The sequence below is a fragment of the Fonsecaea monophora genome, assembly GCF_001642475.1.
Source record: "Fonsecaea monophora strain CBS 269.37 chromosome Unknown Scaff25, whole genome shotgun sequence".
Lineage (NCBI taxonomy): Eukaryota > Fungi > Ascomycota > Eurotiomycetes > Chaetothyriales > Herpotrichiellaceae > Fonsecaea > Fonsecaea monophora.
Genome location: NW_019173956.1, coordinates 28005 through 50059, shown reverse-complemented (window position 1 = coordinate 50059; position 22055 = coordinate 28005). Strand labels below are relative to the sequence as shown.

At 51.7% G+C, this 22055-nt stretch overlaps 8 protein-coding genes across 8 annotated transcripts; 5 read left to right on the top strand and 3 right to left on the bottom strand.

The window, feature by feature from the left end:
* Positions 1-340: 340 nt before the first annotated feature.
* AYO21_04434 (hypothetical protein) lies at positions 341-2593 on the top strand (the record flags this gene model as incomplete). The annotated part of the gene is made up of 4 exons (XM_022654407.1): positions 341-962; positions 1012-1680; positions 1733-1754; positions 1822-2593. The coding sequence occupies 4 exons, from the start codon at positions 341-343 to the stop codon at positions 2591-2593; spliced, it is 2085 nt and encodes a 694-aa protein (XP_022513223.1).
* Positions 2594-3988: 1395 nt separating this feature from the next.
* Positions 3989-4324, bottom strand: AYO21_04433 (hypothetical protein; the record flags this gene model as incomplete). The annotated part of the gene is made up of 1 exon (XM_022654406.1): positions 3989-4324. One exon carries the CDS (start codon positions 4322-4324, stop codon positions 3989-3991), a length of 336 nt encoding a protein of 111 aa, XP_022513222.1.
* A 357-nt stretch (positions 4325-4681) lies between these two features.
* AYO21_04432 (hypothetical protein) lies at positions 4682-6922 on the top strand (the record flags this gene model as incomplete). Its single annotated transcript, XM_022654405.1, has 1 exon — positions 4682-6922. One exon carries the CDS (start codon positions 4682-4684, stop codon positions 6920-6922), a length of 2241 nt encoding a protein of 746 aa, XP_022513221.1.
* Positions 6923-7783: 861 nt separating this feature from the next.
* Positions 7784-9309, top strand: AYO21_04431 (hypothetical protein; the record flags this gene model as incomplete). The annotated part of the gene is made up of 3 exons (XM_022654404.1): positions 7784-7855; positions 7916-7945; positions 8005-9309. 3 exons carry the CDS (start codon positions 7784-7786, stop codon positions 9307-9309), a joined length of 1407 nt encoding a protein of 468 aa, XP_022513220.1.
* Positions 9310-9764: 455 nt separating this feature from the next.
* On the top strand, positions 9765-14595 carry AYO21_04430 (hypothetical protein; the record flags this gene model as incomplete). The annotated part of the gene is made up of 6 exons (XM_022654403.1): positions 9765-9990; positions 10042-10170; positions 10219-11218; positions 11264-11445; positions 11505-12196; positions 12244-14595. 6 exons carry the CDS (start codon positions 9765-9767, stop codon positions 14593-14595), a joined length of 4581 nt encoding a protein of 1526 aa, XP_022513219.1.
* Positions 14596-15551: 956 nt separating this feature from the next.
* Positions 15552-17711, top strand: AYO21_04429 (hypothetical protein; the record flags this gene model as incomplete). Its single annotated transcript, XM_022654402.1, has 1 exon — positions 15552-17711. One exon carries the CDS (start codon positions 15552-15554, stop codon positions 17709-17711), a length of 2160 nt encoding a protein of 719 aa, XP_022513218.1.
* A 38-nt stretch (positions 17712-17749) lies between these two features.
* Positions 17750-19681, bottom strand: AYO21_04428 (hypothetical protein; the record flags this gene model as incomplete). The annotated part of the gene is made up of 2 exons (XM_022654401.1): positions 17750-17885; positions 17943-19681. 2 exons carry the CDS (start codon positions 19679-19681, stop codon positions 17750-17752), a joined length of 1875 nt encoding a protein of 624 aa, XP_022513217.1.
* Positions 19682-20093: 412 nt separating this feature from the next.
* Positions 20094-21419, bottom strand: AYO21_04427 (hypothetical protein; the record flags this gene model as incomplete). The annotated part of the gene is made up of 4 exons (XM_022654400.1): positions 20094-20274; positions 20327-20992; positions 21080-21207; positions 21264-21419. 4 exons carry the CDS (start codon positions 21417-21419, stop codon positions 20094-20096), a joined length of 1131 nt encoding a protein of 376 aa, XP_022513216.1.
* Between the last annotated feature and the right edge of the window lie 636 nt (positions 21420-22055).

Genomic DNA, 22055 nt, shown 5'->3' with positions numbered 1-22055 from the left:
GGCGACCGAAAGTGGGAGCACATACTCTCGTTCATCTGTCTCTCTATGCATTCAGATAACCCAGTTGTCTCCTCAAGGAACCACCAAAACACATTATTCGGACTGAACAAGCTCCTGTAGATTGATGGTCCATCCAATAAAACTGGCGGTCAGGACTTCATGCCTCTATCGTCTCTGGACTTCAGGTTGATAACGGACGTGATATCTCTGCAAGTGGACTTGGGTCATGTGAGATCCAGAAATCGTGACATCGAAACCCGCAACGCACTGTGCTTCTGACTTCCAGCACCAAATTCTTCTACCTTCACCCTCAAAAGTTGATCATTGGGTCCTCACAATCATGGCACAGCGGGTGCTCCTTGCTCCTCCTACTGAACGGATACTTTCCCAGGCCGAAAGCCTCGCGGTTGTTCAGATCTTCCTCAACGCATCGTTGGCCTGTATCGCCCATACTAGAGAACTGATCCCTTGGACATCGTCCTGCTTCCGCACGCGATATGTCAATCAAATCACCCTCGAAAGCGACTCGTCTGCCGGAGAGAGCCTGTATTCAGCTTTTCAATCGTTGGCACCAGAGAGCGCTGGTGAGGGTCAAGAGGTCAAACTTCTCGTCCGTGGGGGCAATCGATGCGCTGATCAAATGCTTGATATGCTTGTAAACCCTGAACATCCTCAGCAGACTTCGAGAAGCCCGCTAATTTCCAGTCAGGAGCAAGGAGTTTTTGACGCCTTGGATCAAAGCTACCTAGACAGCCTGCGAGTCTTTGTAACCGACGCAGCCCAACGCCAGCCATCAATTATCGAGACTTACCACTTCGCTTTTGCGTACGAACGTGGCACTGTCACCAGTGTGCATTTGAGTTCAGTAGCTCACGCATTCGTCTTGGAGAATGTGCACAAAAGTTTCAGGGCTGCGATACGGGCTCTGCTTCGTTCACTCAGGAATTTACCCCGTCTGCCAGGTGCGCGTTTCTCGTATTGTCGCAGGTCAGAACACTGACAGAGACCTAGCTCGTCGCAAGCTAGGAATGAGTCTCACATATAACGAGACATGTCCTATGGTATATCAGCCACCCGGCTTTGTAGACAAAGATGAATATCAAGAGGGGGAAGGTCAGACAATGTGTGAGGCGCTGCTGGATCGAGATGAGGATGTTGTAGGTATGCTCGAGTGTGGTTACCATCAAATGCGCGTTGCAGTACACCTCCAAGATGCGGCAAGACAAGAACCGTTGATTGATCTGCATGACACGGAAATCAGCAGACAGCTGCAAGCAATGCAGAAGACCTCCTCCAGCCACAGCAACAATTTATTGTCTACCTTGAGAGACTCGTTTCCTGGTTCAAAACGTTCTAGGAACGGCCCAATGCCTGGTGCGAAACGCCTGCGGCCCTCTGAACCTAAGAAGCCATCAAGCGATGAGTCTGTTCTACACAGCGTCGGTACAAACCAACTCACAGAATTCCAGGGCCCTAGGGGGTCAGCCTTCGCAACCCCAGGACCGGGTCACCAAGGAAGTGCGTCGAAAGATTGTCCTGTCCAACAGAGCCTGCCTAGAGAAAATGGGCTCTGTATCAGTGTCACAAAGCTCGCAGAGCTTCTCATACACTGCTATGCTGTTCAGAGTGGAAAGACTGGTGAAAGTGGAGACGCTTTTGACCATCGCCTGCTAGCCGACGGTAGGATCCGACGGCTTAGTCGATCGAGTCGCATTGGCTGTGAATGTGGAAGTCAGCATAGATCAAGTTCAATGGTAGGCTGGTCGAAAACTATCAATTCAGTGGCTAACCAGGTTAGCTCTTTTGCGAAGTATGCGATAGTTGGCAGCATAAAGAATGCTATGGCCGTGGCGACAACCTCCCTCCTGCTACCATACCTGAGGAGCACTTCTGCTATACCTGCCTCTTGTTTTCCGAAGGGCTAAAACCCCCGAATTCTCCCCTCCTCATTATTCTCCTCCGAGTGGCTACAGGCTATCTCGCAGCAAAGACCACACCCGGAATGCGGATTGCCGGGAACTTCCTTCAGACGCAGCTGAAACCATTTCGCTGGACCAGGGATGTGCTTGACTGGGCAATGGAGCGCCTCGTGGAGGAGGGTCTGCTCAAGCCAGTAGCTAGAGGCTTCTTCGAAGTCGGATCACTTGACGATGCGGAGATGTGGCAGGTCAAGGAGCGATGCATGGGTTCATTGGCATCAGTGAAGGGTCTTTTCGAGACCTGTACAAACCCTGACAATACGAGGCGCAATGACTTGCTGAGTTCACTCAAAGCGTACGCTGGTGAAAATGATTATACGACAGCCGAAGGATGCGAAGAACTGATCTCGTACGACGAGTTCGGGGTTCCAGTATACCGCTGGGGATATGACACGGCCGCAAGGAATCCCTCGTTAAAGAAGCCTGTTGTCGAGAAGGAACTGACAACGCCGGTTCGTCGACGAAAGATCAGTATCTCACGCATACTGATCAACATTGATCGTTCCCCCTCTGCAGCGAGCATGAGTCTAGAAGAATCAACAAACCGATTCCGTGACAACAGGAGTTGTAGCACTGATTGCAGCACCGCAGCCTCGACAGCGACCGCTGACTGATTGTGCGCCGAAAAGGCGTCCGCCACAAAACGAGCAGATGAAACTGCAGGAGGCCCTGAAGAGGTGGCTGGTCAGTACTCGGTATGGTGTGACACGTCCCGGGCTGCCACGAGGAAAACACGTGGCAATGGTGGTTGTGGTGATGGTGGCTGAGTGGGTGGTCGTGTCACAACAAGCCTCGACAAGGGGTCCCGAACTGATGCCCCTAATCTTGCGGTACGACCTCGAGACTCCAAAAGATAATGTTGAGAGAATCAGGGCTGTTTGCCCAACACTTAGTCTCTATTGTACGGTTCCACGATACCGCGACCAGGAGTATCTAACTCTCCCTACTCGCAGACGTTGTGCTTCAGGTCTAATATTGTCCATAGATGCTGAAAAGCAGAAAGCAAAAAACAAGCTTGCCTCGAGAAGCAGATCCATGTAACTTTTGCTAGTCAAGCCATACTTGAAGAGGCTGAATTTCATTTGTACTCGTACTTCTTGCAGTGGGACTAATAATAGTGTGTGACAAGCGGACAATAAGCGAGCAGATTCTCGAAGCCTGAAGGACGAGATGAGTCGAGTCGAACAAAGCAATTTGACTCGGTAAAACAACAGCCATCGGATGTAAACAAGTCGATTCGGAATCTCAGGAAATGAACCCCCCTGGCATGGCTGAAAAGCAATATCCCCCAGAGTCACTACATACTAGGCCGTTGGTGTTCCTTTATCCTTTCGGTGATGGCTCACAGTCCAAGTGACGACGCTACCGAACTGGCATCCCCCCTAGAACATGAAGCCACTTGAGCCAAGAGGGCCCCCCATGACTCTCCCCCAGGGCCTTGACTAGCAAAGATGGCACCGTGGGTGTCACTGGAAGTGGAGTTGCCCTTGGCACCCAAGGCACCTAGCACCTAGCACCCTTGACCGAGGACTTGCCTCGGGCTAACCTCGTGCAAAGTTCCCCCGTGGATCCGACAGTCTCAAGGTGTTCACGCATCCCAAGTTGGTTGTTAAGCTGCTCCCTGGGGCTCTCGTCACCCACACTAGACTTGATCTCCATCCAGTTAACGCGACATCCTTCCCAAGAAAGGACTTGATCTACCCCTTCTCTGGCCTTCAACTAACAAGTGGTGCTAGCGATGGCTTCGCAAGCTACCAGTTTACCCCCATGGCTCCTCATCTCATTCAGCTGACCACTCAGCACCGCCCGCGGAGGGTGCAGCTAGCAACTCTGAATCCTTTATATTTGGGTTAGCATCCGCCACCACAGCCTAGACGTCTTGTGGCGGGCTTCAAGAGACGCCTCAAGAACACCGACAGAAAGGCCAGAAGGTCCAGAAGGGGCATGGCAACACGGCTGGAACCCTAGTTTCTGGAACGATTCAAGCCACCGACACTTTCCAGCAGCTTTCAAGCGTTTTCCACCTCGGGGATGGCATCTCCTTCAAGCCCATTCGACCAACCCTTGCCCTTGCTAGTCCGGTGTCCACGAGCAACTTTAGGCTCGAAACTTGGGGACTCGGGGCGGTGGCCGTTATCCATGGTATTTGTCGTGCCCGCCTTCAATTCGTCATCCCGCCTGAAGAGACCTGGTGATCCGCCAGAGGCTGATGGCCAGTTCAATGCCAGGCGATTCCAGTCCGGGCAATTTGGACTGCTCATCATACACCCTACTTCCACTGCGACCTCCACGACCTCCTCCACCTGCCTCAGTTCAACTGAACTGTCAAAGTTTTTTGTTACCATAGCCCCTCGAAAGCCTCTCCGGCATGTTCTGCAGAATGGCCTCCACGAGATTCCAATAACGTGTTTACTCGTACAGTCCCGCAAAGAACGGCATTCGGCTCGTCGGTCTGTGCACTTCGAACTCGACACCGGTTAACCTCCACCTCCTGACCTTTTCCTCTGGACGATACCGTCCTGGTTGCGAGAGCGGGTCTAAGATCAAGAGAAACCACCTCAAACGAAACACTGTCAGACAAAAGATACGAGACTCGACGGACTGGACGGAGTATTTGTTGGCTGCTTGTCCCATATACCCTCCACCTCGGCATGCACAAAAGATCAGAGGTCAGCGTGTGGGCATGATCAGGAAACGCTGATATGGGTGGCGGTCAAAGGTTCCGTCTGCCGGCGTCTCTGAAACGAACAAAATCCAATGCTCCAAACCAAGGCCGGCAGCCAGAAGGAAACGAATACAAAGTACAGCATCTGCTTGGGATCACTGAAACTGATTTCAACACGGTGCGGAACCAGAGCATTAGCTCTTCAGCCACTGCAAAATTGCCTGCCTTGTCATTTTCAAGTGCCACAACCGAACTGGGCTCTTCTCATCCCCCAACGGAACAGCTGGATGCCAGTGCAGATCTCAACTTGAAAGCGTCGTCTGTGTTGTTGCACGAGGAATTCTTGCTCAAAGCAGATGCTGCTGGCTCAACACATTCCAAGCGCCTCAAGACATACGGCTCATCCTCTACCATGAACTCGTATTATGATGCTTATAAGGCGCCATTAGCGGTGTCACAACAGACTTCTGAGTCCTCCCGACGGGATTTTGCTCTCCGAAAAGGAACGCCGGTGGTCATCAAATCTACGATTCCGGACAAGGGCTCTCCGCGTCAATTGAAACTTTTTAGCCGCTCTAAAAGCGACAATAAATCGGGAACGAAGAAGCTCACGAAGCACAGTTCTCAATCTGAGGATGCTGCCGCCAAGATGTTGTTCAACAACCAACATTCCAACAGGCCCTCTAATCAAAGTGAATCTACGAGGCATTTACATACTACTCATCAGTCTAAGACACAAAAAGGTGTGCGCTTCCAGTCTGAGCATCCTGCAACATCAGTCGGTGCAGAGAAGTCCAAACCATCTATTACTCCTTCTCGACAAGAAACTTCATACATAAAGATGAATATCAGACGGCCCAAAGCCGGGGCAAAGCACTGGTTTGATGGACTCGAAGGTGACAGCAGTGATGACGAAAGCGTCCATGAGCCTGAACTGCAACCAAGCTTTGTTGCAGGAATGGAAATGGCATTCGAAGGACGCAGGATCGGTGTTTTGACAAATGAGGCATCTAGCGTCCGGACACAAACACCGGAAACAATTAGTCGAGCTGCAAGTTCGAAAGCACCATCCAGTCACTTGCTCCCTTGTTCAACGATCCCCTCGCGCGTCTCAACCCTCAATGCCAAATCGTCAAGATCTACCCTTTCCTGGGCTGAGTCACAGCAAACCTCATCAAAACCAAAAGCATCGTCCCTAGCGTCTACCGATCTCCACAAAACCAGCATCCTCGACTTGTCCTCTTCTGATGATGAAGGTGATGGCAAGCCACAGCCATTGCCAAATCGCAGAGTATCTGGGAGCGTTCCTCTTCCGCTGCTGCGGGACAGCATAGCTGTGGAATCACTGGCGGATTCAGAAATTGAGGTAGGGACGGCTAAAGCAGTTAGTACAAAACAAAGTGCAACTGTAAGATCGAGGGCGACGCCGAATCTGCGGCGTGTTCATGGCAGTCATCTTCGGGGCTCTGCATCATCATTATCGAAGCCTCCCAACCAGCGACGAAGCCATCGATCAACTTATCTTAGCGACCAATCTTCCAATCCTCCGCCAGAAGATGACGACTTGCTTACTTCGTTCCCTGCCATCCCCACGGACCAAGCATCCTCGCACCGCCCATCCTTCCACGAATCTTGTTTGTCCGACACCGCAAGCATTGAAAGCAGGAGAATGATGAGCGTTACCCGACAAGAAGAATCTCTTTTGGCTGCTATCCGTTCGAGGAAAGCAGTCCTTGGCCGACCATCCAACGGTGGTGTGGCAGACCAAAGGATACGGGCACTGCGAGAGACGGAGACCAAATCGACGAAGCATCAACGCCCTCCGCGGATCTCCGCAGCGTTGGAGGTCCAGCTAACTTTACATGGGAGGACACAGGAGCAGTCGAGATCTCCACATACAGATGCCAACTTTGACCAGGCCTCTTGCACGACTTTCCAAACAGGGCTGTCGACAGAACCTAGCGGGCGATACTCACTCGCCAGCTTTCAGACCGGCACTTCCATCGAGCCAGAGACCGAAGCGTCGTCCTCGATGGCTATGTTGTCGCCTACCCTACTTGCGCCATCGAATGGTGCAGTCAGTAGGATGAGCCGTTCGACCTTTTTTTCGACGTCGAGCAACAGTTCGAGGGACAACTCACGAAGTCGACGGGAGAGCCACTATCTAGCCACACTGGAGAAGCTACAGGCAGCACCAAAACGAGAAGAGGTCTCTTCCCAAGACTTCATTGATTTTCCTTATAATGGTTGGATGAAAATTGCAGCAGCAGCGCATTAGGGCTGTATCTTTGACGTTCAAGAGCCCGGCTGCGTCTCGTTTGTCGTTTCCTTTGTGGGATCACGAGTACCTAGTAGGAAGGACAGTGACGACGTTTTGAGAGAGCGGTGGACCGCTTGTGTACAATAGTCATGGCTCTGGCTTTTATGATGACGAAGGAGGATAGGTCCAATGTGGATCAATGTACAGTAAGAGGCTGGGTAGTTTATAGAGCCCGGGATGCGCAGGGAGTTTATAGTTAATGGATGCTTGTCTTTCCGTGCCTGAGAGATGTCGCTGCGGACTTTTAGTACTTGCTGAGGGCATCTTCATCATGATCAGTCTACATAGCAATGACAGGACTAGCATAGAGACCATCTGATGTGATCTTTCACCGCCACACCAGGGACTGGGATGCCAAGATTAATAAGTTGGAAAGGCGCAGGAGGCGTGGAAGGCCATGACGCAGGGCATGGCAGAGCCATTGACTTGTAGAAGTTCCGCTGGCTGGGGAGGCACCAGAAAACACCAATCAACGCGGCAAGCGACCATTCCACCCTTTACCCAAGGTTTTCCTCCCCTATCGTTTTTGGTCTGCTGCCACAGGTCTCGTTCACTCATTTTGTGTTGCTCGCGTGTCTGATGACCTTTGGGTCATCTTCACCTCATTGCTCGATCTCCGCCACTGGTTCGACGTGCCAGAATCATATACTGCCTCTTGCACCGAGATCCTGTCCACTCCTTTGACGCCCCCCTTCTCTTCCTTACCACATGAGAGTGGTTGATCTGCCTGGCGCAGACCCGTTTGGCTAGACACAGCGGCATTGCATTATCGAATATTTGTACACTTGGAAGGTTTTTCGTCAAACACCACCTCGAGCAATGGGCGTGGAAAGGCGCGGCAACGCGTCCAAATTCATGGGAGTGTCACTCCGCAGTCTGTCTTTGGGCACAGTAAGAGGAGCCCTATATGAATCCTCCATGCATTCACAGACTGACTGATTATTTGTACAGTTGACAGTCCAATTTTCCACCTTCATTTTAGTGAGTCGGAAGGGACCTTTCTGCGTCCTGTACACATTGACCTGACTGGTCTCGCACAGCTCCTCCATTATTCCCGGGTTATGCCTACTATCGACGGACATCGCTATCTTCCTTCGACAGCCGTCTTTCTCGTTGAAGCCTTGAAACTGGCTGTATGCCTGACGATATCGCTCTACGAAGTCTCCCTCTCCGTCCCCCGATCAATGCCAGCAACCTCGCTCCTCGGGATACTAGGTAGCGCCGTTTTCACCGGCGACAGTTGGAAAATGGCCTTTCCGGCCGGGCTTTACACGCTGGCGAACAGCCTGCAATACGTTGCAATATCCAATCTGGACGCCGCGACCTTCCATGTCACGTACCAATTCAAGATCTTTGTGACCGCCGTGTTCAGCGTCTTGCTTCTGCGGAGGACGATTTCGGGAAGACAGTGGCTGTCCTTGATCCTGCTTATGCTGGGAGTTGCGATTGTCTCCCTTCCTCACGGCTCGTCAGGGTCCTTAGCCTCAAGCCACCATACGAGGATCTACCTTCCACGGTCGTCCAATCCTTTGCGAGAGCACTTTCGGATGACAGAACCTGGTTCCCACCTCAAAAAGAGATCAGCAACGTACGAGGGCATAGAAGAAGACGAGCTCGCCTTGGACACTCCCGGGATGGATGCCTCTGTGGGACTGTTTGCGGTTCTCGGTGTTTGCATATGTTCAGGGCTTGCCGGAGTTTACTTTGAAAAGGTCATCAAGGAATCGCCCAAAAACACATCGCTCTGGATTCGAAATGTGCAACTGTCGATATATTCCCTTTTTCCGGCCTTCTTCATCGGAATCGTCTTCCTTGATGGCGAAACAGTGGCAAAATATGGCTTTTTCGCGGGTTACAACTGGGTGGTGGCTGCATCAATTGTCATTCAATCCTTTGGCGGCATCGTTGCGGCGTTCTGCATCTTTTATGCCGACAATATCTCAAAGAACTTTGCTGTTAGCATCAGCATGGTCCTTAGCAGCCTGGCGAGCTTCATGTTCTTTGATTTCGCCATGACCGGACATGTATGCCATTATGATTTGTTTGGTCTGTTCACCACAGCTAACGACTTCCAGTTCTTGATCGGAGCCTCGATAGTACTCATTGCTACCTGGGTCTATAATACCGAAGAGGCCCGGCTACCTCAAAGCCCCGCGGTTGTGGTCAATGGGCATGAGAAAATGTCGCTCAATGGCGCTGCGGCATTAAACGATATGTCTATTCAGATCCCCAAAACCCCTTTGATTCAAGAAGAAACAGCCCTGGCGACTTCAAGACCGGGCTCACCAAGCCACAAAAAGAGGAATAAAGAACCTCTGGGCTATTTTGCGAAGCATCGTGACTGATTCGGGACTCGGTCACTGGATCAGATGCTTATGATTGGATATGAAAGGATAGACTTTGGATATACCCCCCTTTGGAGGAGGGATGAATGCTGCTACACGATCAGCGATGACATACTAGCCAGACAAACTGGTGCCAACGAGCAGATGGGGGCTTGCAGCACCTTCTCTCAGCACTGAGGAGTAAGTGATCACTTCACTGCAGGACGTGTTTGGAGGAGGAAGGCTACCTGCAGAGAGGAAAACAGAAAGAAAAAAGGGGCACGGTCACGTGTTCTTGTTTGACTGTCCATCGCACCTGCCCATTGAGACTTTGACCTGCACGTCGCCTGCCTGCATCGTCCTTCCAGTCTGTTTGAAAATATCTTTCACTTTGATGCCTCTGTCATACAGCCACCCAAGTCTTCTCTCCATCCGTTGCATCCTCTTTTTATGGAACCCTTGCCTCGATTCGTGTCATGGAAAACGTCAGACGCCTTCCTGCTGGCCGTCGACGAGATGCCCTATCCACCTCCATCCGTGATCCCAGCACGGCACGGATTCCTGAATTCGGATCCTATCCAAATGCCTCTCACAGTGTCACGCAGCGACAATCGCCTTATTTTGCCCCACCCAGCCATCTTGAGGCTGCTCTGTTCGACTCATGCTCGCCTCCTGAACTTGACAGACCACTTGACGACTTTGGTAAGTCAGATACCCGTCGCCTTGTCCATCAAGACACTGAAACCTACTCAGACAGAGCTCTGCTCCAGGAGAGCTCACAACTCCCAGGACCAGCCACAGGACCGAGCGTACCCCGAGTTACTCTTGTTCACAAACCTCTCACGCCGTTAATGACCAGCAGTACAAGGAGATTTTTACAAGGTGAGACATAGTTGGCAACCAATAGCTAGGCTCTCATGACAGATCTAGATGACTTGCATGACAAGTCCGACCTCCAAAGGTCCAGCTCCTCGCCCACCACCCCTTCCAGCAGTCCCACAGTGTCTTTCCTCCAGAACCGTCAACGTGACAGAACGAACGAAACCCTGTCAAGTAAGATGTACAGCTTGAGAGCATATGACTTTTCACCTGAGGAGGCTGGGACCTCCTCAAACATGACTTCTGAAAACACGAGAGCCAGCCAGAGATCATCGCTGGGGCACAAACCTACCTCAGCACCGCCTATTATCCAAGGGATTCAGTTGGTCCCGACGATAGCACTACCAGACCGAGTTCGTTCGGTATTCAAGTTTGAGATTTTCAACGCTATCCAGTCAAAATGTTTCGAAAGTACCTTCCAGTCAGATGACAACATTGTCGTGTCAGCCCCGACTGGGAGTGGAAAGACTGCTATCATGGAGCTGGCTATCTGCAGGCTGGTAGTACAATCCAAAGGTCGAGATTTCAAAGTTGTATACCAGGGCCCTACCAAATCATTGTGTTCAGAAAGATATCGTGATTGGCAACACAAGTTCGATGCTCTGGGTTTGCAATGTGCTGAACTTACTGGTGATAGTGACCATAATGACTTGGCCCATGCACAGAAGGCAAACATTATCATCACCACTCCAGAGAAATGGGACAGCGTGACTAGAAAATGGAGGGATCACACTAAACTGATGCAGCTTGTCAAACTCTTTCTTGTCGATGAGGTACACATACTCAAGGATGAGCGCGGCGCTACCCTCGAGGCTGTCGTGTCGAGGATGAAGTCCCTAAAATCCGATATCAGAGTGGTGGCATTGTCGGCCACTGTGCCAAATTCGGAGGACGTGGCAATCTGGTTAGGAAAAGACTCGATGTCGCAACACTTACCCGCGCGCAGAGAGGTCTTCGGAGAGAGTTTTCGACCTGTCAAGCTCAAAAAGCATGTTTACGGATTTGAGCCGAAAGGCAATGATTTCGCTTTCGAGTCGATGTTGACAAACCAGTAGGAAAGTCCTATGAATGTGAAATGCATACTGATATCAACCAGGATACCAGACATCATTGCAAAGCATGGACGGGCCAAACCCGTCATGGTCTTTTGCTCTACTCGGCGGGCTTCAGTCACAACGGCCAAGGTGTTGGCGGAGATGTGGTCAACTGCACATCCTCTACAGCATCTTTGGAAGGGACCCCGAAAGCAGCTCTGCTTGATGAATCCCGATCTCAAAGGTATACTCCTAATCGCACTACTTTTCACAACTTGTCACGTGCTAATTATATCTCAATAGCTACGTCCGCCGCAGGTGTAGCATTCCATCACGGCGGTGTGAGTGCAGCAGATCGGCACATTATCGAGAATGCATTTTTGGAAGGGGAGATCAACGTCATATGTAGCACTTCCACGTTGGCTGTGGGCGTGAATTTGCCGTGCTATCTCGTCATTCTGAAAGGAACAAAAGTGTGGACTGACAATGGCTTAAAAGAATATGCAGATCTAGAGGTCATGCAGATGCTTGGTAGAGCAGGAAGGCCGCAGTTCGAAACTTCAGCATGTGCAGTTATCCTTACTCGGAAGGATAAAGTTGCGCACTACGAAAAGATGGTTTCAGGTGAAGAGATGTTGGAGAGTTGTCTTCATCAAAATCTTATCGAGCACCTCAACGCAGAACTTGTCCTCGGAACGGTGCATGACGTTACAACGGCAAAGCAATGGCTGGAGAGCACCTTTTTTTACGTCCGTCTGGAAAAGAATCCCTCGCACTACCAATTTCGAGAAGGGGTCAAGGAAAGTACAAGGGATGAATTGCTCGAGCAATTGTGCAAGAATGATGTCGCGATGCTTCTGGACGCGGGGCTCGTGGCACAAAATACTCGATTGACCTCAACAGTATTCGGTGAGGCAATGGCAAGGTATTACGTCCGTTTTGACACAATGAAGTCATTTATGCAATTACCTCCCAAGGCGAGGATGTCGGAAATCGTACGTGGCATTCCCATGGTGAGGGTTTGACTGACCGGTCGTGACAGCTCTCGGTTTTGGCTCAAGCAAAAGAATTCCGCGAAGTACGAATGTTAGCTGGGGAGAAATCATTTTACAAAGAAGTCAACAAAGCTCCAGAAATCAAGTTCCCAGTCAAGGTCGATATTGCTCTTCCCGCCCACAAGATCACGCTGCTAATCCAGTCCGAACTGGGTTGCGCAGCGTTACCTGACGGTGAAAACTATAAGAGACATCTTCAACAAAGCCGAATCGACAAGATACCCGTCTTTGCTCACGCAAATCGCCTTATCCGCTGTATAATTGACTGCCAAATTCATTTGGAGGACGGAATTTCGACCCGTAACGCACTCGAACTAGGACGCAGCATTGCGGCACGCGTCTGGGACAATACAGCCAGCCAGTTAAGACAGGTTGAAGGTCTGGGTGAAGTTGCTGTTCGAAAATTGGCATCGGCATCGATCAACAGCATCGACACGCTTCTCAACACAGAACCCTCTCGCATCGAAGTTGTCCTCGGGAAGAACCCTCCTTTTGGCCACCAACTGCTGCAAAAGCTGGAGTCATTTCCCAACCTGAGAGTGTCGGTTAAGGAGACCGCTCGAGAACTTAAAGTTGGTGACGGTGTCAGGATCACAATGACAGCAGAACTCGGATTTCTGAACAAGCAGTTGCCCCGGACTTTCGACAAGAAGATGTTCTCTGTCTGCTTTTTAGCCGAGACATCTCATGGAACTCTTGTGGACTTTAGGAGGTTTAGCCCAAAAAAGCTTGAGAATGACGAGCAGGTGGTTTTGAGTTTACACCTCACGAGGCCGACTAGCCATGTCAACTGCCATGTAATGTGTGACAGCATTGCAGGTACCAGCAGGTACGCCCAACTAAACCTATCGAATATTCCGACCTCAGTGTATCGCAAGTCGCGAACCCAGGGGAATGTGCAGCCAGAAGAGATTGAGGGCCACGTTGGGATATCTAGGTGCTGGAACGAGGAATTCGACGATGGTGGAGTCAACGACCAAGATCTGCTTGCTCTCGAAGTTGGTGAGGCCAGAATTGAAGTGATCGAGGATATCGATGATCTTGTCGACAAAGAAACGGAGAAGAGGCGGGGCAAGTCATGGGAGGAAGTTCCGCAGCAACGTCGAGACACAAATCCAGAACGCGCAGAAGATTCTGATGTTGCTGCCTTTCGAGAGCCTGTACAACTGCCAAGCGGGCGCTGGACTTGCCAGCATGATTGCAATGAACGGGACAAGAAATGCAAACACCGATGCTGTAAAGAGGGAGTGGCAAAGCCTAGACGTAGGCCCAAATTCGAACCCAAACTCAAAGAAGAAGAGAAGGTCCAAAAGAAAATCACTGCGGTGATGAAGCCGAAAATCAAGCAAGCCAGCCTATATCGCACGCAGTCGGCAGATTTGGCGACCCCAGATCTGGAAAACAGGCGAGAACAAAATGGGACAAGCATTTCCAAGGATGCACGGTGTTCCAGAAGCCGAAGTCCTGGGGACATTCTGTCATCCAGCGACAGGAAGCATATCGAAGAACCTGCCGCGAAAAGACCGAAACTATCAGAGGGTCGAGAACGGGAGGACACTGGACATCACTCCAAAAATACCGAATTCAACTCTGATAACTTGCTACAGTCTGCTCAGCACAGCTACTGTAAAAGAGCAAAGGCACACAACCCGAGTACCGCAAAGACCAACACTGAATTTTTCGACCTATTTTCCGACGAAGACGGCAATGACCCTTTCGCTCTCCCTCTTGGTGAGCCAGGAGTATTTGATGAACTCGACTCTCGATCCAGGAATAGCTCTAAGGTCGTACCAGAAACCGACCCCTTCGGCACAGATCTTGGTGGCCAGGACTGGCTCCCAGCAGAGGACGAACCCGCGGATTTCTTGACCTCAGATGTTGACCTTGGGTGTTTTGATGCACCACTCGAGCATGTTGCTATGGCTGATGTCGTCAAGAAAAAGAAAACCTCTGGCACCATCCAGGGCAACTTTACAACTCCAGGGTTGCCAGACCTTGCAAATGGGGCGAACTTCCGTGATGACTTCTTTCTTTCTCCTGCTAATTTTGATGAGTCTTCAGCAGACCATCCTAGAACAGTGGGCGATTCCAACAGTCTTCGATACGAGGATATTACCTCGTTTGCAGATACGCCGGTTGAATCAGTGGTGAAAACCCCGGTAGGCATCGAGCTCATGGACGTACCAGTAGACGCTGAAAATGGTCTTGCGGAGACTTCATGCAAAGAATCCGACTTTCAGCGAGAAAAGAGACTCTACGAAGAAGACCAGAAGAAAAAGTGGGAAGGAATTGATCAGTGGATATATGATGAGTTCCACGAGTACGTGGAGCTTGTTTAGTAGACGCTGATTGCCCAGTGCAATCTAGGGCAGCAGAGGATGGATGCTGAACGAATCCATCATGTCCAGGCAACGTCACCTGGAACCATGGTGGGGTGTCTCAAGATGAGTGGGCAGCCGATGAGTGCAGATGAATAAAGAAGATGGGAAGAGAAGAAAAGAAATGCAGGTGGATCTGGGCGACATTGTGCAGAGCTCATAGTAGCGACGAGTCGAGGACAGCTTTTCTCATACAAGATGACATTAAGGATGGCAGTTAAAGGGAACTCTCGATGCGTATCTCAAGGAGCAAGCGAAGAAAGAATGTTTCGACTGATACCCGGTCTGGCCGGAGGGTTTCCTCAAAGGTACGAGTGATGATAGCGAGAATACATTTTGAGTCAACGTCAACATTTGTTCTAGAAAACGTGGCCCTGGACATGGCATGTTTGTCATCCAGTCCCGGATCATCAAGGATGCCGTCACACATAACAGGCAGTCTATGGATAGATCCGCACTGTGTGAAAGAGATGCGGGAAACCCGTCGTGGTTATGGTATGGTGCCCTTCCAGGAACACGATGTCCCGTCTAGGAAGCACCAGCCGACATGCTCCGGTTGGTCACGAATCGCCACCAGCCTCTTGGCGAGCTCACCTCGCCCCTCACCGGCCGCGCCGCTTTAACACGCCCACCCCCCCCCCCCCCCCCGGGTCACCTATCCGCGAAGGCACGTGAGATCACTCCCCCCAGACTTGCAGTTCGTGGTAGGGAAATAGCGGCCTCCCTCCGCCCTTAACCCCAATTGTCCGTCTCCATAGATGGACATTGGCATTCTCCGTGTTTGGCGCAATACGTCTCCGTCGATATTGCCCTCTAAAGAGTGCTTCACGGTGTGCTACTTCCTCTCAAACAGCGTCCTGCTCCTAGGGCACTCTTGGAAGGGCTGATCGTAGCAGAGACATAGACCTGGTCTCAAGATGTCCGATGACAGTTCCAAGCCGGCCGCATGCGATCGCTGCCACAAGAGAAAATCCAAATGTGATCGGCTGAGGCCCGCGTGCACCTCGTGTGCCAAAGGAGGGACTCAGTGTACCTACAGCGCCAAAGACCCTGCCATACGACGCCAGGACATGGAAAAGCTCGAGAGACGTCTTCGGCAAATGGAGGCTAAAAATGAAGCCTTGACCAGCCAACTACGAGAAGCTCAACGACTTGCGAGCGTCGGCAGTCCCTCTACCGCTGTGCATTCGACTTCCGGCCGGACGCAAACGATGACAAACAACAACGAGGTGACGAGCCAAGTCTCGTCCCTCAGCCTCGGTGTGGGTGGCGAACGACAATACTTGGGACCAACCAGCGGGCTGCTCCTTGCGAGCCTCCTCCAAGTCGACGGCCGTACCAGAGGCCGGAACGCCCAGGACGACGACGATTACAATGCAGCTCGCACTTTTGGGTCGGCTGCGCGCGGTGAAACGGTCACTCCAGACATCGGAGCGCTGCCTCCGGAAAATCTCGCCCGGAGTTTGGTGAGGGCGTATTTGGCCCATGATCATCTGTGCTATCCATTCCTTCACCCCAAAACACTAATCAACAGCTTGGAATCCATCTATAGTGATATCTCTTTTTATCGGGCTCACCACGTCGAAGCATTTACCCTCGACATGGTCCTCGCCATCGCCACAGCTCAGGTCTCAAAGTTTGACTGGCAAGTTATGCCAGATGCAGAGACACACCATGACCGCGCCATGAGTCGGCTCGCTCCCGTTCTCGGCAAGGGTGGAAGTGTCGCCCTGCAAGCTGTCCTTCTAATGTGCCAATATCGAATTGGGAGTGGTCTTTACGATTCCTCGGCGAGCTTGTGGCATCTAGTGGGCACGGCAGCAAGGATGTGCTTCGAGCTAGGTCTGCACCGAGAGTCCGTCTACTGTTCACCAGCCCTAGGTACTTCCGACCTCGAAGAGAACGCCTTTGACGACTCAGAGGTGCGGAGGAGATGTTTCTGGTGCACGTTGGCAATGGATAGAATAACGAGCATCACCCTAGGACGGCCGCTAGCAATCCACTTGGACGACTTTGACACTGAACTGCCACGTGCCGAAGCCAACATTGTTCTCAGCCCAGACAACAGTCTGTCACCCACAGAGCCCGTGGGGAGTCCTCCTTGGCAACTCCGAACAGCGATCTTCCTGCAGATTGTGCGCTACCGTATCATCTGCGGGAAGATCCTCAGCTCTTTGCACAACGCTATCCGGTCCCGACCGACCTCCTCAATCGACTACGAAGACCGGCAGAGAATGCTGTTTGAGGAGCTGGAATCTTGGCGATCTGACACCGAGACGTTGCCTCTCGGAGGCTCTCTGAGCGAGTCGGATCGCTCCAGCTTCAGGACTCGGGAATGGTATGATCTGCTGTACCTGAATGGAATCTTGATGTTGTACCGACCTTCGCCATCTATCCACGAGCCCCCCCAACACGGCGATAGCCTTCAACGAATCCTAGAGGCGGCGCAGAAAGCCATTGGTATCTATGCATATCTTCACAAGTCGCGTCGCATCAACTACTCTCCGATCACCCTTCACTCCGTTTTCATCGCAGGTCTCTCCTATATCTACGCCATCCGGTCGCATTTGCGACTTCGCCGGCGCGACCTTACGAATGGTGTCGGTCCCTCAACACCAAGGGCGACCGGTTTGTCCACCGATCCAAGCATTACTCAGATAGTCAACACTACGCGTGACTGCTCCAATGTCCTCGTCGCTGTCTCTGAGCGGTGGTCTACAGCCCGCAATGCTCATCAGGTGTTTGGGAGACTCAGTGACGCGCTGTTGACCGATGTGGTTGAATTTCAGAGCCAGACACGAAGCGCCCTCAACAGCGGTATGCCTCTTCAGGGCGTGCTGCATCAGGAGCAACCTCGAAATATGTCGCAGACTGAAATGACTCCCACATTGGGACAGCACTTGTTCTCATCTACGGCCTTGAATGGCATGGATTTCAGTTATCAGGATTGTTTCAATGACTTGCAGGATCTTTATAATGGCTACGACTTTGCCAACGTTTCCATGATACAAGCCAGTCAAGATTGGCTGTTTGAGATACAGACGCTCGATCACAGCATGGGCGGAGTGGGTCACTGACCGAGAGGAAGCGTTGCTGTGTCCACACACGTGCACCCTTATATTCGGCCTCGGTTGAGAAACTGTAACGGGATATCGACATGCCTACTCCTCAAGTATTCGCCAATGCCTTTACCAAGTCCATCGATGCGATCCGAAGAGGCGATGCCACCGGAGAGGTTGTCCAGAACACGACTGAAAGTGCGTCAACGCCTGAAATACGGAGGTGAGGGATGACATGGTGGTACTTACAAATGGACAGCAAGGATTTTGGGGAATTCAACTCGCTCGACTCGTCGAGAAGGATCGCATTTGAACCAGTCTTTTCCAAACAGCTCCTTGAGCTTCTTCACAGTCAGGAGTGTTTTCAGCCAGGGGTATTCGTCCTCGTGGCGGACGAAAAAGCCGATGTTTGAATTGTCCGCCTTGTCACCTGACCTTGCGTGCACAATACTACCTAAAGGGACCCTCGCTGTAGGACCTAGGGAAGCCAAGTCGATAGGATCGGCCGACTCGTACGATGGCCTCACGGCTGGATACTCGGCTGTCTTCTTCGTGGTCGGAATCTCGAGCAGCCTTCCGTTTCCCAGATCAACCTGATGATGGATGATGGAGAGTGGAATGACAGCGGGGAAAATCTCCATGAAGGGCTTTGGATCCATAGTCCGGAAGTCCAGGTTCATATGGTAGCCGGGGTAACTTTGCATCCTCAGCGCGTATATCGGAGTCTTAAAGTGGGGAGCGACAATGTCTTCCTTCCTCCGGGCCTGTGCAAAGACTCGCAACTGAAGAGTCCCAGCCTGCTGGCTCTCGGGGTTTTCTACCTCGGATCCATACAGCTCAATGCTCAGCTTGCTGAATCTGTGGTTCTGGAATACGTGGTTCAGCTGCTGCTTCATCATTTGCGCCTTCGCATCAACGTCGAGTCCATTGATGAAGAAGGTCGCCTCGGCCTGGTATCCACCTGGTGCAGCGAACATTGCTTTGGTGGTCGCCGGCGGTGGAAGGCCGACAATACCTATGACCCGGACTCGATCCTCCGAGCCCTCCTCTGCCTCAATCTGAATATTTGAGAGATCCGCCACAACATCAGGGTTGAGGTAGAGGTGGCCTTGCAATTCATACAACGTCTGCGCCTTGACAGTCTCGGTCGTGACATGGCCACCTCCTGTCGATGTCTTCGTGATGATACATCCACCTCGAGCATCAATCTCGGCAATGGGAAATGCCACGTCAACGAGGTCGTCCAGAAACTCCTTGAACCCGGAGAAATTGGCACCCACAACGTAGGCGCCACATTCGATCAAGTGGCCGGCCAGCAGTGCCCCCGCCAGCTCGTCGTACTGACCTTCCAGATCCCAGCCAAAGTGCCACGCGGCAGCACCCATGACTGGCGATGCGTCCGTACACCGTCCACATATCACGATACTTGCGCCAGCCTTGAGAGCCTCTACTATGCCTCGACATCCGATATATGCGTTTCCACAAAAGGGCTCTAGATTCCAATCGTCCAATGTCCGCTCCGCATGATCCAAGTGAGGAAAATGGAGGTCTTTCCGCCGCTCCGGGTCGTGGATCAAATTCGAAATGTCGTCGCCGAGCACTGCAGCCACGGTGATCTGATCATGTCCCTTCGATCGGAGCAGCTCGCGTACTTTCTTCGTGAGGGATTGAGTGTTCAAAGCTCCGGCATTGGTGACAACCTTGATTCCCTTCGCAACGATATCGTCGATACACTCCTCGAGTTGCATGAAGAATCCGACTTCGTAGCCCAGTTCCCGGTTGTCCTTCTTAGCAATAGCGTTCCAGGCAATGTTCATCTCGGACAGCCAATCCCCCGTAATCACGTCGATGTTGTTTTCGGCCACCATTCTAGCCATGGCAGTGGGCATGTCGCCCGTTGCACCGGAAACATTTCCAATGCGGATGGAACCTTTGCTTATCATGCTGAAATGGTCGAGTTGCGGGCTCAATTGCAGGTTGGGGGTCATGATAAGTACTATTCACAAAATATCTGAACAAGTTCTTCCAGCTAGAGGCGGTCGACGAATCTTGGTCAATGGACACACAGTGTGGCCAAGCTCCACCAGACGCAGTACGATTCCTGCCCGACTTGTGGCACGCCTTGCAAGGTACGGACTTGGTTAGATGATTGATTCCCTGGTCTTGGTCCGGATCCACCATCGGTGTCAAGGCCGAAATGCTACTCTTCTCCTTTTCTAGCACATCCGGAGGGCTTCAATCGAAAGAGGATCTGCCTAACGGGGGTGGCCAGACCCGGAACTCATTCCTTCCTGGCGTATCTTTTCTTGAAGCAGTTTTCTACTGGCGGTTTCAAGGGAGCCTATACATGCATGACTACAGAATGTCATGACGAATCTAACAACAACTTCCTGGACTCCATCATTGAGGCTTCAAAACGACCTTTCTCGCCAACTGCTTCTCAAAAATTTCATATCCATGCGCTGCCTCCGACAATGGTAGCCGATGTGTTACCATGCTCGCGAGCTTTGCCTTGTTTGCCATGACAATCTCCAATGCCTCGTCGAAGACTGCGCTCACTGGTGCACGTCCAAGATTGATGCTGTAGAAGATCAGCCGACCATCGAAGAGCAGGTCGAGAGAACTTGACTTACTTCAGGTTCTTTTGGTAGCATTCGAGAGCAGTGAAGGGAAGATCCCCTTGGTGGAAGCCAATCGACGACAAGACACCACAAGGTCTCAGCATATCAAAAGCCGATCTCAATGCCGACTTGCTGCCAACCACTTCAATGATAGCGTCGGCACCGCGGCCATCCGTTGCTTTGTTTATCGTTTCTGCTATGTCGTCCTGGCCCAATTTGAGCGGAATGCCGCCCATGTTTGCCGCCTGTTCTAGCCTGTCGTCGACACTGTCGACGACGTAAATCGTTCTCACCCCTTTGGATCGCGCGGTCAGGATTGCGCAGAGGCCTACTGGCCCGCAGCCGAGGCAAACAAAAACTGCCTCTGTGAGTGATTGCGACTTTGACAGGCGGCTTTGGCTTTTTTCAAAGGAGTAAGCATCACTTCCGTTCCCCAGATCAGGCGACCGAAAAAACTCGATAGCTCTCATGGCGCCATAGTAGCCAGTGGGGAAGATGTCGCACATCATGATCAAAAGGTCATCCTCGACATTTTCCGGCGTCGCCCTGAGTGTGCCGTCTGCACACGGCACCCGGACGTACTCAGCCTGCCCTCCAGCTAGACCTTGGGTGCCAAATGGTGCGAACCCTTTAGGGCACCGATTGGGATAGCCGTGTTGGCAAAACCAGCAAGACATGCTGTTCAAACATTCGCGTTGCTTCAGCCACTTCATTTGTCTTGCAAAGGAGCCCACTTTCCAGTGTACAACGCCAACTATGACTTACCAGACAGGAGAGAACGTGGAGACGACTTTCTGCCCAACGTTGAAGTTGCGAACCTCTGGTCCGATCTTTTCGATATATCCCACGAATTCGTGTCCCTGGATGTGATGCCCACTGTTAGTATCTGAGCACTGAATAACATCCAAGGCAAGGCTGGACAAGATTCAATCACCATGATATGTCCGACTGGAGTCTTCTGGTGACCACGATACATGTGCAATTCCGAACCACAGATGCCTGCCGATGTCACCTTGACGATGGCGTCCGTGGGTTCTGTCACAGTTGGTATTGGACGCTTCTCCACGTCTATTGTCCAAGGCCCATTGAATATAACGGCGTCCATGTCGTGTCCTATGTTCTCCATTGAGGTAATGACCATAGATTCCCTGTTATCTTGTCTCAGTGTCGAAAATGGGTATAATCGGCCTTGAGAGTGCTTGAAGGAGAGCAGATCTGTTACAGCTTACAGCATTTAGGTTTTCGTTCAGCGATAGGCACATGAGATATGATTCACCTGGAGCCTACGTCGGCCCTTCTACACTCTGAGAGCAGCATGGGAAAACACCTGAATGAGGGTACCCCCCAAACGCCGGCTACGGCGGCAACTTTGGCCGAAGGCTACATTGGGAACAGGATGCGACAAGGCTCAGAGACACATTCTGCTTGCTCGGTGGATCCATGTCATCCATCGCGGGATCCAGTCTGGCAAAGGAATACCACCCCCCCCCCAGGGCCAGTGTTGCTCGGCCGTCGTAAAGCTTAGTAGATAACCATTCCCATAGCCAGTGTAGATAATACTATTACAAATGGAAGAAAAGCCAGTGACGGACCCAGATTTCACGCGGCACGGATGCCGACGCCGCAGTGCTGATCGGCTGGAGCGCCGACACCTTCGGAAATTCTTCCTTCGACCCACAGATGACCCCCCCAAACATGGGCAGCTGGGAAGTTTCGCCATGGCGATGATGAATGGAATGAG